The sequence below is a fragment of the Lepidochelys olivacea genome (assembly GCF_965140295.1).
Source record: "Lepidochelys olivacea isolate rLepOli2 genome assembly, chromosome: 10".
NCBI classification, from domain to species: Eukaryota; Metazoa; Chordata; order Testudines; family Cheloniidae; genus Lepidochelys; species Lepidochelys olivacea.
Window position 1 is genome coordinate 32,925,741 of NC_140420.1, and position 12,500 is coordinate 32,938,240.

General features: G+C 48.7%; 1 protein-coding gene across 4 annotated transcripts in view; it reads right to left on the minus strand.

Annotated features, from left to right (window-relative positions):
* The window catches only part of MGRN1 (mahogunin ring finger 1), a 106,347-nt gene that overhangs the window by 34,808 nt on the left and 59,039 nt on the right, over positions 1-12,500 (minus strand). For all 4 annotated transcript variants that reach the window (XM_084641127.1, XM_084641130.1, XM_084641129.1 and 1 more), the window contains exon 7: positions 8,848-8,900. In XM_084641127.1, the coding sequence (XP_084497253.1) occupies positions 8,848-8,900 (53 nt within the window). The remainder of the gene's footprint in view (positions 1-8,847; positions 8,901-12,500) is intronic.

Sequence of the window (12,500 nt, forward strand, 5' to 3'; positions counted from 1 at the left end):
ACAACAATGACAAATTGAATCCTACTTCTTGCTTTAGAAGTGTTTGAACAAAGCAGAGATGGGCAGACAAGAGTAATTCTAACAAAGGATACAAGAGAATACAAGTTCCCTAATGAAGCCATGTCTCAGCCTGTCACCTAACAATGCTCTTGAAGGGCAATATGCAGATACTGAATTCTGCAACATTTACTTTTCACATTTAACAGCCAGAGAGCTAGGAAAGTGACTCCAAAAGGTCCGAATTCAGTCACACACACACACACGAAGAGCACCATGCTGTAGAGTCATCATCAGGAGCATGCTATAGGGCCTACACGCTAACAGCAAGGCATGACATTGGAGTGAAGGATGCATGGTGAGGACACAGGCCTGAGAACCAGGAGAGCTGGTGTGACGTTGCATTCCATATGCTTTATGAAAATATGCTTGGAATGTGAGTATCATGTATAGAATGTTTCAGAGTAGCAGCCGTGTTAGTCTGTATCCGCAAAAAGAAAAGGAGGACTTGTGGCACCTTAGATACTAACAAATTTATTTGAGCATAAGCTTTCGTGAGCTACAGTGGTTCCTCTAGGCCAGTGGTTCTCAACCAGGGATATGCAGAGGTCGCCCAGGAGGTACATCAACTCATCTAGATATTTGTATGGAATATGCTTCAAGCAAAAGGTCTCTTGTAAGGTATCATTACAAAGCTTATAATCTACTGAGTGTGTTCATCCTATTTGTATGAATGTATCATTCTTGTATCTAAAACTAGAAATATGAAGTATTACTTTGAAGTACTATTGTAACTATGCAAAGTGTGGGCCATTAATGGTGGCTTGGAATCTTGATGGCTCCCATTAACTAGGGCAATTGGTTGTAAATGGCTGTTTACTTGTAAGCCTTCCTGTATACATTGGTGCCAGATAGTGAGTAATGAAGTCTCACAGGACATATGAACATGTCACAACACTGGAATCCACCTTAAACGTGGTGCTTTTTCATTTAGAAGGAAGGGTGGAAACCCAAAGAGAGACAAAGGATTCCCGCTTTGTGCCAAAGCTATAAAAAGGGGGTGGAACAGAACAAAGGGGTTGCTAATCATGAGAAATCCCCTAGTTACCACCTGAGTTGGAAGTAACAAGAACTGTACCAGGGAAAAGGATTGGGCCCAGACTAAGAAGGAGTCTACTCTGTGAAAGAAGCTTATTGGAACATCTCTGAAGGTGAGATTTTCCTGTAATCAGTTTCTTAAATGTATTAGGCTTAGACTTGCGTGTTTTGTTTTATTTTTCTTGGTAACTTACTTTGTTCTGTCTGTTATTTCTTGAAAACACTTAAATCCTACTTTTTATATTTAAAATCACTTTGTTTATTATTAAACCCAGAGTAAGTGATTCATATCTGGGGGAGCAAACAGCTTGTGCATCTCTCTCTATCAGTGTTATAGAGGGCAGACAATTTATGAGTTTACCCCGTATAAGCTTTATACAGAGTAAAACGGATTTATTTGGGGCTTGGATCCCATTGGGAGCTGGGAGTCTGGGTGCTGGAGATAGGAAACCTGCTGAGCAGTTTTGGTTAAAGTCTGCAGCTTTGGAGGCATGGTTCATACCTTGGGTTTGTGTTGTAGTGGAGTAGCGTGTCTGGCTCAACCAGACAGGGTTCTGGAGTCCCAAGCTGGCAGGGAAAACAGGCTCAGAGATAGTTTCAGCATGTCAGGTGACAGTCCCAAGGGGGTCTCTGTGACTGAACCCATCACAGTTGGGTCCTCGTCCTGGCTTTGCCACAGATCGTGTGTGACTGTAGGCAAGACACTCTCTGCCTCAGTTTCCCCCTTCATAAAATGGAAGCAATTCCCACCTGCCACCCAGAGGCTATGGGATGAGTTTTTGCAAAGTGTGCTGAGGTTCGTAGATGGAAAGGGCTCTAAGCACTGGGGATCACTATCAACAATCTCTAAAGAGCAGCATCTCTGTGTGCTTTTAGCACCCTTTTCCTTGAGACTTCCCAGGATCATTAGCAGCAGTTTCCCAGAACCTCAGGACCACCATGCTGGCTCATCCCTCACTCTCCCCTTTCACTGAATTTTCTCCCCAAATAAGATGCATTTCAGAAGAGCCCAAACTCACCCCGTTGACCTTGGCCTAACAAGTTCTATAGCAAGTATCCCAGCTCACTGGGGTCTGGAGAATTCCAGAACAGCGCAGGAATCAGTGCTACAAAGGGACTGGACTCTCAACACAGGAAACAGAGCATGGGTCCAACTTTGCAGGAGGTTCTCACAAGAAACATGTGGCGGGGGGGGGGGGGAAACCAGATCTGAAGCAAGAACAGCACAGGTAATGCTCTCTTTCTAGCCAATCAAACAGCTTTGTTTATCACTTTATTGCTACCTAAAGGCTTGACAGGGGACTTCTAACTATACTGGTATAATCATACTGCGATAATGACCTGCTGTAGTTATACTGGAATAACTCCCCCATGTGATCATACCTATTCTGGAATGTTAGTGGCTTTTGTTTCAGTTTAGTTTAAACCCCTTCCAAAGCAACAAATTAAAACAGAAAAGGCACTCCTGCCAGAATAAGAGTGTCCACATAGGGAGTTACACTGGGATAGCTACAGTGGTTTAAATTCACACTCTACCACTACTGGAATAACTGTCCTATGTAGGCATGCTCTAAGAGTTTCATATGCTTTCAAAAAGAGGGGGAGGAAGGAACTGAGTGATGAAGACTGAAAATCAGGGTGTTAAACTTCATTTGTTGCAGATGACATTTGGAAATGGAAGCAGAAGCCTTGAAAAGAAGTCCATTGAAATGTAATTTACAGGGCATTTCTACCCTGAAAAGGGATGCGTCAAAACAGCCCCGCCTTACTCAATAAGCTTTCTCCCTGGGGGCATTCAGAGCCAGAAGTCTTAACACACTACAAGTGATTACTCCATTTTACTACTATGAGTGCTCCAAAGCCAGCCCAGCTCTGAGAGTGGGAGCTGGAATCTAGTCTGGCTCTTGCACCACCCAAATTGTTATTTCAGTAGCATCCAGAGGTGAAAGTAAGCCGGTCCGGTCCGGTGTACCAGCAAGAGCCAGTACGCCATGCCGGACTGGACCAGCTTCCCCAGGCTGGAGCTTTAAAGGGCCCAGGGCTCTCCGCAGTGGCTGGAGCCCTGGGCCCTTTAAAGCGCTGCCGGAGCCTTGACACCACTACCCCAGGGGCTCCGGCCGCGGGTCTTGGGGGGGGGGCGCTTTAAAGGGCCCAGGGCTCCCCGCAGCGGCTGGAACCCCTTGCCCTTTAAAGCGTTGCCCAAGCCCCGCTGCCGGAGCCCCTGGGGTAGTGGTGGCAGGGCTCCAGCCGTGATTTAAAGGCCCTGGAGCTCTGCTGCAGTAGCGACAGCCAGAGCCTGGGGCCCTTTAAATTGCCCCTAAGCCCCGGGGCTCCCAGCCACCTCTGCAGCTGGTAGCTCCGGGGGTGATTTAAAGGCCCCGGGGCTCCCAGCCATAGCCGGAGCCTTTAAATCTTGATTTAAAGGGCCCCAGTATTTAAAGGCCCTGTCTCTTCCGATTGAGGCCAAGCCTCTTCCTGTCGAGGCCACGCCCCCTGCTCAGAACTCGGGAGTACCGGTAAGTCCTTAAATTACTTTCACCCCGGTAGCATCCCATTGTAGAATAGTTGCTGATGAAGAGTGAGCCAGAGAGAGAGCACGGGGGAGTGTGCAGGGCTGGTAGGAAAGCCATCTCTTTACTTGACAGCTGTGTAGATTTGATCTCGAGTCAGACACAATTAATATAGATTCATAGATATTTAGGTCAGAAGGGACCATTATGATCATCTAGTCTGACCTCCTGCACAATGCAGGCCACAGAATTTCACCCACCACTCCTAAAAAAGACCTCACACCTATATCTGTGCTATTGAAGTCCTCAAATTGTAGTTTGAAGACCTCAAGGATGATTCCATTTTCAGAGCAGAACTGTATTTAACTCATCTAGCTGGCACGTCTAGAGTTGGAACAAGTTTACATGCAAAGGATACTAGAGATGGGACTCCAAGGCACTATGCTTTTTTCCATTTCCTCTGTGTTCCTGGGGACACTCAAGGTGCAATTAGTCAGTTACAACCCAGAAAAGAAGTGGCTGATTGAGATATTTTGGGGATGGGAAAGGAGATTCACTGCAAGACACTTAATAGCCCTGGGAACCATCTAGCAGATTGATAGGTGTGTACACATGTAAGCACACATCTGTTCACTGAGGGAGTCATAAAAAGGAAAGAACTGCATCATTAACATGAAACACACAAAAAGACTCAAGAGCCGCATTTTCCAGTCACACACTGAACTGCCGAGGCCAGCAGACTACACACGTACTGCCGAGGTTACATGTTTGTTTTACCAATACATAAATAGCAAATTACTGAAGCCTGCTGGTATGTCCGAGTTCTGTGAGCACCCTTCTCCGCTTGCTCTGGTGACTCTGGCAGTAATTGGATCCTTAACAAACAAAGCTGCTTTGGATTAATGGCCTACACTTCAAACAGCCCCAGACTTTTCTAAGGAGAGTAAATGTGCTTTAAGCAAACAAGGTGAGGAGGGCCACGGGTGGGGTGGAGATTGTCTGGAAGGAGCAAGGCTGCGGCTGCAGAGCAGAAAACTGGCAGAGCAGAAAACGTGCAGCTTCCTGGTTGCTTGAAGCCTGTATTCCTTTCATGAGCAGTGCGGGGGGGCTGCAAGGGACATTTTGCTGCTATGTTCCACCTATGCTTGGATTTGCCTTCCCTAGTCTGCCAAACATGGACGGTGGGTGAACCGTGGGCTCGGGGAGGCTAGCCCCCGGCCTGCCCCTTCTGTCCAAGGCCCTGCAGGCCCCCCTCCCCGCAGGCCGCCTGAACGCCCCCAGTCCCAGAGCACCACGTGGGTGGTGTGAGCACTGGCTCCAGCCACCCGGAGTTCCTGGCTGCAGGTTGGCCCCCACTAGACCCAGCCTGGGGCCCTGGCCATGGGGGAAGAGCTGTAGAGCGCAGGGAAGCAGGAGGGGACCTGGGGGCAGAGCCACGCAGGGCTTTTGGGAAGGCTCAACCTCCCCTGGCCTCTGATATCTGCTGCCCATGGGGCTAAAGTCCTCAATGGTCACTGCACTTCACAAGCTCTCTGTTCAGACTGCAGTTGGATAGCTCAGCCTTGCGAGCAGAGTTTTGGGGCCATGACAGGACCATGGCAGGATGCGCTCTCAGGTTGCAAACATGTATCACCCATCACTGCGTCACAATCCCATCAAGCAAAGTCAAGGGACCATATCCCGATTCCATGGCTCCCTTTACACTTTCCTGCATCTTCCACCAAGACTCCTGGCTGCTTAGCCCTCTGGAGAAGGGTCCTAGCTGCTCCCTCCATTTGCTCAGCAGTGGGCAGCATGCTCTGGAAATTGCCACTATATTCTGTGCCCAACGCTGGGCAGGACCCGAATGGCATCAGCCAGCAACATGAATTCCATGCAAGGCCACCAAGAGTTTTGGCCTGCTGCATGAACAGTCTGAGGGAGGCCAAGGCTGCCCCTGGGGACACACACATTACTCAGCGAATGGACTGACAAAGAATCCCTGTCTATAAAACACCCTAATGTTAAAATTGTTCAGCTCCCAGTCTGCCACTCACTACCAAGCCACCTGCTGGCATGGCACAGGCAACATTGCTCCTCAGTCTTCAAACAGGTAACCAGCTACTCCTCTTTACTGCACCCCCCAACCCCCTTTCCCACTCTCCCACACTGCAACACCTCACACAGGGCCACGGATCAGGCCAACCCGCCTCCACTGCGCTCCCAAAACACCAGGCAAAGAATAACCCTCCACGCTCGCCAGCAACCCCGGACACAGGGGGCCAAACAAACAGGGCTAGGAATCAAGGAAATAAAGCAGGTAACCTAGCCCCTCATAACATGGTCAGGGCATGGGAGGTTCCCCAGAGAAGAGGGTGTCCCTCCTGACTGTCCCAGGCCCAATAGGGGAGGGCTGGTCTGCATTTAGCCTTTAAGGTGACATTCAACAAGACACAGGAAACCAAGGGCCAGCTATGGGGGCAGGAATATGGCGGGGCTATGGTTTAGGAGAAGGAGCCATGGGTGTGTTCCACCCCCAGTCCAGGATCAGCTGGGCCATCAGCCCCTCCACAGCATGAGGGGAACCCCATACAGTGATCACAGACTCCTTACTGCCCTGGGACTCCAGCCTCCATTCCACACTGGCTGGGCTGTGCTGAAGGCAGGGGCTGTGGTGCAATGCTCCCTGAAGCAGTCTGGCAGCCAAGTCTAGCAGAAGGCACTCAGGACCGCCCAGGAAAATCACCAATACCTAGGAGCAGGCTGCACCAAGGATGGTGATGCCCAACTGGTGGGCTAACAAGCACAGAGCAGGTGGAGAGTGAAGAGGAATGATGGAAGTGCTTGTGCTCAAACATGGGGCACTCAAGAGGTCTGGGCACTGGACTGAGCTCAGCACCACTCATGCAATGGCCCAGGCAGCTTTAGGTGCTTTTGAGTTTTGCTGAGCACCTTGCTCTGCTCTCTAAATATTAGGGAGGCACTCATTTCCACCTGGCATAAGGTGCACTTGGCATGCTTCCCCTTCAGCCGAAACCCCATGGACCTCCACATTACAATAGCTGGAGATCTCCGTGCTCTATGCATCAAGTCAAAAGCACCCAGACTCCTTGGAATTACAGGTTAAGCCCTTGGATCTTCTGAAGGAGAGGAAGTTCCAGGAGGGCTCAAAACCCCAAGATCCTTTCTGCCTTGCTTGGAGAGCGAGCAGCCCGTGGGCCACTTCGTTGGGAGGGGGGTGGGGGGAAGGGAAAGATCATTGCTAAATTTCTGCTCCTCCCCACCAGGCGGCAACATGCCGAGTGAGTACCAGCTGCTGCCTCTCTCCCAGAGAGAGCCGAGTATTGGTGTCACCGTGCATCCAGAGTGTTGGACTCTCTGGGACAGAAAGTGCTACCGAAATGGAAACTATCACAGCAGCACTAATGATTTCTAACAGAATTATCATGCACCATGGAATGTTGCACCTTCCGGTATCAGTCACAGTGAGGTGCCAATTCTCACAGCTCAGGAGACAAAACTTGCTCCATCAGCCGGAGGCCATGGGGAACAGATTTCTATAAGAAGCGTTTATTATAAAGGCTGGCCACATGGTGCTAGAATATGATGCCAGGAATGCAGAGCAAGGTTCATTTCAGGACTCCAGCTCCGTAGCCACAGGAGGCTGGGCACTATGCGAGAGTGGTGAGCTCGGTCTTCTCAAGCGGATAGTGGCGAGACAAACCCCATCCCTCTGACTGTCCTGCATACAAAATTACACTGGCAGTGGATTTGGCGCTAGCTACAGCCAAGAGGGCACGAAGGCAGCAGCAAGGGGAATAACTAAGGGTCTTTGGAGAGCAGGGAACGGTGAACGCTTTGGCTACAGACGTTAATTCACCAGGCACCATGCAACACCACTCACTTTTGTCTCATATGGAACAAGGGCCTGATCCTTCCCATAATCTCATCATAGTCCCAAAGGGGCACCTAGAGAATCTCCCACCACAGGCAACAGCCTGGCTCTGACCATTTCAGGCTTCAATACCTGCCCGGCTCTCTCCTGATTCACAGTATGGGCAGGGCCAGATATACTGGGAGAGAGCAAGTTTGCTCTTCTTGCTTCCAGGAGAATTTAGGGAAGAGGCAGGAAGAAATTCCCAGAGGAAGTGAGAGCTGCCCTTTTCCTTGTTCTAACAGTTCCCTAGCTGGCAGATGGCACCCCCAGCTGAGCTCTCTCCATCCACCGGAGGGCCTCCCCACTCCCCAAAGCAGATCGAGGAGAGACTTTTTATCCACCTCCAAGGTCAGCGAACACCACGTAAAATAACTTAATTCCCAGAGCACCTTTCCAGCCAGGGGTTTTCTCCAGCACCAACTGATTAGCCCTCCCACTCCCTTGGAGGAAGCTATCCCCACCATGTTACAGCTGGGAAAACTGGGGCAGGGAGGTTGTGCAACTTGGCCAGGGTCCCAGCAAGCCCTGAGCAGAACCAGGCTTAGACCTCAGGCATTGCAGACTCCCACACTTCGGGTACTAGTCCACGGCTCGGAAAAAGAAAAGCAAACACGCTGCTCCCTCCGATCGCTCTCCCAGCCCCTCTCGCCTTGCCCTCAAGTGCAGTTTGCACCACTAAACTCCCTGAACAACCTCTAGGTACTCCCACTAAGGTGCCTTAACAGCTGCAGCATGGAGAAGCAGTAGCTGCACTGCTATCAGACTCTGCATGCCGCGGGGGGGAGACAATCAGTACCGGGACCTATCCATACAGCAGAGTTCCCTGTAATATATCATGGTTTAGATTTGCCCTCTGGGTGGGAATAAGCTACTCTTACCATGTTCCCAAACACTGTGAGAGCCCTGGTCTTCACATATAACATAGCACCAGTTTGTAACAGGATTTGGTCTCAGACTAAACAGTCATATAGCAGATCTGGTCCTGCAGATGGATCTGAAGGCTCTGATCATACTACCATGACAGCCTTCTTTTGTCTAAACACCACTGCATTTAAATATCCTAGATGCTGGAATCATTCCAATCCTCAGGTGGCCAGGAGATGTTGCCTACAATTGGCTGGTTGACCACCACAACTCTGTGTACTGAATACACCTGCATGGGAGCTGATGTATGTTACATATGATGGTAGCGTATTATGGTAGCACCTGGGAGCCCCAGTCACATGCAAACAGAACAAAAGACAGACATTCTGTACCATGGACACTTCCATCCACATGGCTATGTGGACACACAGGAAAGGAAGCAGAACGGCAGGGCTCAGTTACCTTTTCAAATGCAGCCAGGAGAACATGAGCATGGCCAGTAACTTCAACCACCACTGGAAAGAGAGAACAACATTGGTTAAAACCTTGAACAAGGTCGGCACCTCCAAGCCCACCACACACAGAGGGAACAGAACGAGGGTTATGCTTCTCCCCGCCATTTTTCGGTGGGGAGGGGGGCGGGAAAGGGGAACAGAGAGTATTTCATGGCTATTGCTCTGTGAGGCCAATCCCCTTATGATTTGGAGCATGTTGGGGAGAAGGGGTTCAACGTAAAGAATGTAACAGCCCAGGTTATTATGACTGGGAATCCAGCTGCTGCACACAAGATGAATTATATCCCATTTCCCCCTTTAATTGGCCCATGCTGCATTTTCATCCTTGCCTGCAATGTCAACAGCTCTCCCAGTTTATACTGTCCAGCAATTCAATTAGTGACTTCTCCACATTAGCCTCTGGAGAATGGTAAACACTTGGGCCCAGAGAACAGCCCTGTAGGGCCAAATGGCACCTCCATCCTGCAGACAGCCTGTGAACCACTGCCCACTCAGATCCATTTTACCAGCTGCATCTCTCGCAGCTGTTCCATGCAATCTGGCTTCTCCTTTACAGACACCAAAGCAGTGAGAGCGAAAAGCCTGCTGGGTTTCTTTTACTCCCTAAGCTTGTTATCCTCGCAAAGAGAGACGTCAGGCTGGTTTATCTACACTGGCAAATCCTCAGTGTTTATTGCCTTATTTTACTCTAGTCCTAGGGATTCCCAATTCATTTATTAATTGTACCAGCAGTTTATCAAGTACAGACACAAACATCTTGGTTTCATTCTCTGGCCCCTTCTGTCCTTCTCCCCCCACGTTTGGCCCCTTCCCAATTGGGGGTGATCTCATTCTTCTAGGAGAGCTCAAAAGCAACTGATGAAGCTTCCAGCACTGTACGCGTGGCTCCGTCAACACTCAGGAGCCAGGCAAAGACAGCGTGTTTTAGGAGTCAGACTCGTACATGCAGAGCCTCAGATGAGAGTCTGGAGGAGTCACGAGGCAAGACAAGGGGGACAAGGGGTATAACTGCCTTTGGTCCCACTCACATGACCACATGGCAACTAGCTAGGGATGCAGGGAAGGTTTTGAGTGACCTGCTGATTCTGCTGTCAGCTCCCAGGCTAGTAACGGCAGAAGGAAATGACTCTGCTTCCAAAGGGAAGGGAGCTCGGTAGGTTCCTTTGCAGCCCCAAAGGGCATAAATGACAAGGCGACCCATTCATTTGATTCTGGCTTAAAAAAGCAACATGTGGGAGGAGAAACTATGGACTCTCTTGCCAAGAGTGACTGGTGACCCTTGGGGTCACACCGAGCTCTCACAGAGAGTCTTTAGCAGGTAAAGTATAGTTGGCAAAGATAAAAGTGTGTGTATGGAGGCCAGGGGGGCTGATCCCCTCCCTGCTATCAGTGAGGAGGAAACAAGTTCCAGGGGATTTTTCTGCAAACAAGCCAGTATAAATTCTAATCTGAGCAATGGAATTAACTTCAGCTCTCCCATAAACCATTTTAAAGCCAAGTTAGAGATAGGAGAACCTAAACAGAAACTAGGCCTGTTCATGCAGGCAGCTTGCATAGCCAGAACTGGACAGTCACATGCTGCACAGAAATCTCCCCTCCATTAAGGATTTTAAACTTAGAGCAGTTCCAGTTCCAGCCCAGTAGCTTTATACTCACAGTTCTGCACAGAAAGCAAGCATCTCCTGGCAGCTTTCGGACAAACAAAGCATTTTGCTGATTGCTCTTTTCATTTACCGTTCAATTTTATTTAATGCACATGCCTATCACTTACCAGGTGATCAGAACACCTACTACTAGCTCTTTCATTCATTAAAAAGAAAGAAAAAGGCACATCAAATTTTCTCAGATCCCTTTGCGGGGTCATATACTGTGCGCGTTGATATTTTTTCCAGGAGGGGATTTAAAAGCCATTGCCTGTCTAGGTTATTAGGACAGATTTACAGAGTTTATTAAATCAAATGAGAGTGCATTATTGACTAAGAGACACTGCAGTATGCACACAGCTGTATGCTTGTTTCCTTATTCCCCATCTCTTCTTGTTCTATTTATCAGGCCATGATAGGCATTTCTATATATACGCACCACTGCAGCATACAAGTAGATTGTCAAAGCACTCCCCAGACATAATGAAAGAGACACTTTTACATCTAAGAAAAACCAAACTTCTTTACCAGTGTTACTAACAGCACCTTAGATTATTACAACTGCAAACATTTTACAACTCCTTTCCTTCATACTATATTATGCCTTATTGCTCAACTTCATGTTGGTTCATATTTGGGGATTTTTCTCAACTGGTTTTGCTTGCCATCAGTTTCTGGACAGTTTCATATTTCTGGTTCCCACGTCCTAGCACAATGCTGCAATGTTTGTGCTGGAAATGGAGTTACTGTAAATAATCTGTTGGTCTCTGCTTTGGAAGACATTACAAAAAAAACAAAAAAAAACTAGGGTGAAATCCTGGCCCCACTGGCTTCAATAGAGAAAGGACTGCGCTTACGACAAAGGTAAGCGAAATGTCTCCCATTAACTGCTGACATTCAGGAGGAGTGGTAGCCACACAAACAGCCTGCAGAGGAACAAACCTCATGCAACACGAATGGCAGTCTAGATATTATATTTATTAGCCAGCCATGCATCAAAAAAAAGCAATGAATGTTTTTAAATGGGTGAATGTATTAAAAACTGACAAATAAAAAGCTGCTCTGGCTGATTGTCAGGTAGGGCCGAAAGAATTCAGCTGCCCTTTGAACTAACCAGAGCCTTTCAACATTCAAAGTTAGGTTTCACTGTAAAAACAGTTTGATTTAACAGTGATTTGAAGAGCTTGGAAACATTAATGTTATTATAACAGCACCTAAAGATTTCACACAGATCAGGGCCTGCCTGCCTGCACATACACATAGCCAGAGGACTCGCAGTCTGATCAGACAAAGAGCAAGTATTACTATCCCCATTTTACAGATGGGAACTGAGGTGCAGCAGGATGAAGGGACTTGCCCCAGGTCACACCACAGTCTGTGGCACAGCCAGGAACTGAACCAAGGTCTGACCTAGCCAGTGCCTTAGCCATAAGACCACCCTTCCTCTCCAAATGAAATCTGAGTGTAAAAGGCACATTTGACTGTTACCTGGGCCCCTTTCCCCTGGATGTTTAAGTCACATTCCTGAAACACTGGAAACACATGGAGTCATTAAGCCCCATCCTGCATGAAGCACGTGTTTGGGGGTTGCACCCCTCTACAGCTATCTCTACATGCAAGCCAAGGGTGTGATTCCCCTGCTTATGTACATATACTCAGGCTGGAGCTAGCCCAAGTATAAAGAGCGGGGTAGCTGCAGAAACACGGGTACTGGCAGGGGAGGCATGGCTGAGTCGTGCTGAGTCCAACCCCCCCCCAAAAACTGGTGGGTACGTACCCATGCGGCTGCTACTTGTGCTACTGAGGCTACACGGCTATGCGTGCTCTCGTTAGCTTGCTGAGAGCTAGTGTGTGTATGTGTATGTGAGAGGGGGACTCAGTCACCGAGTTCACAGTGCAGACAAAGCCTCCAAGGAGCTTGGAGAAACAACCAACCAATGAAAAAGCATCTAGCTTA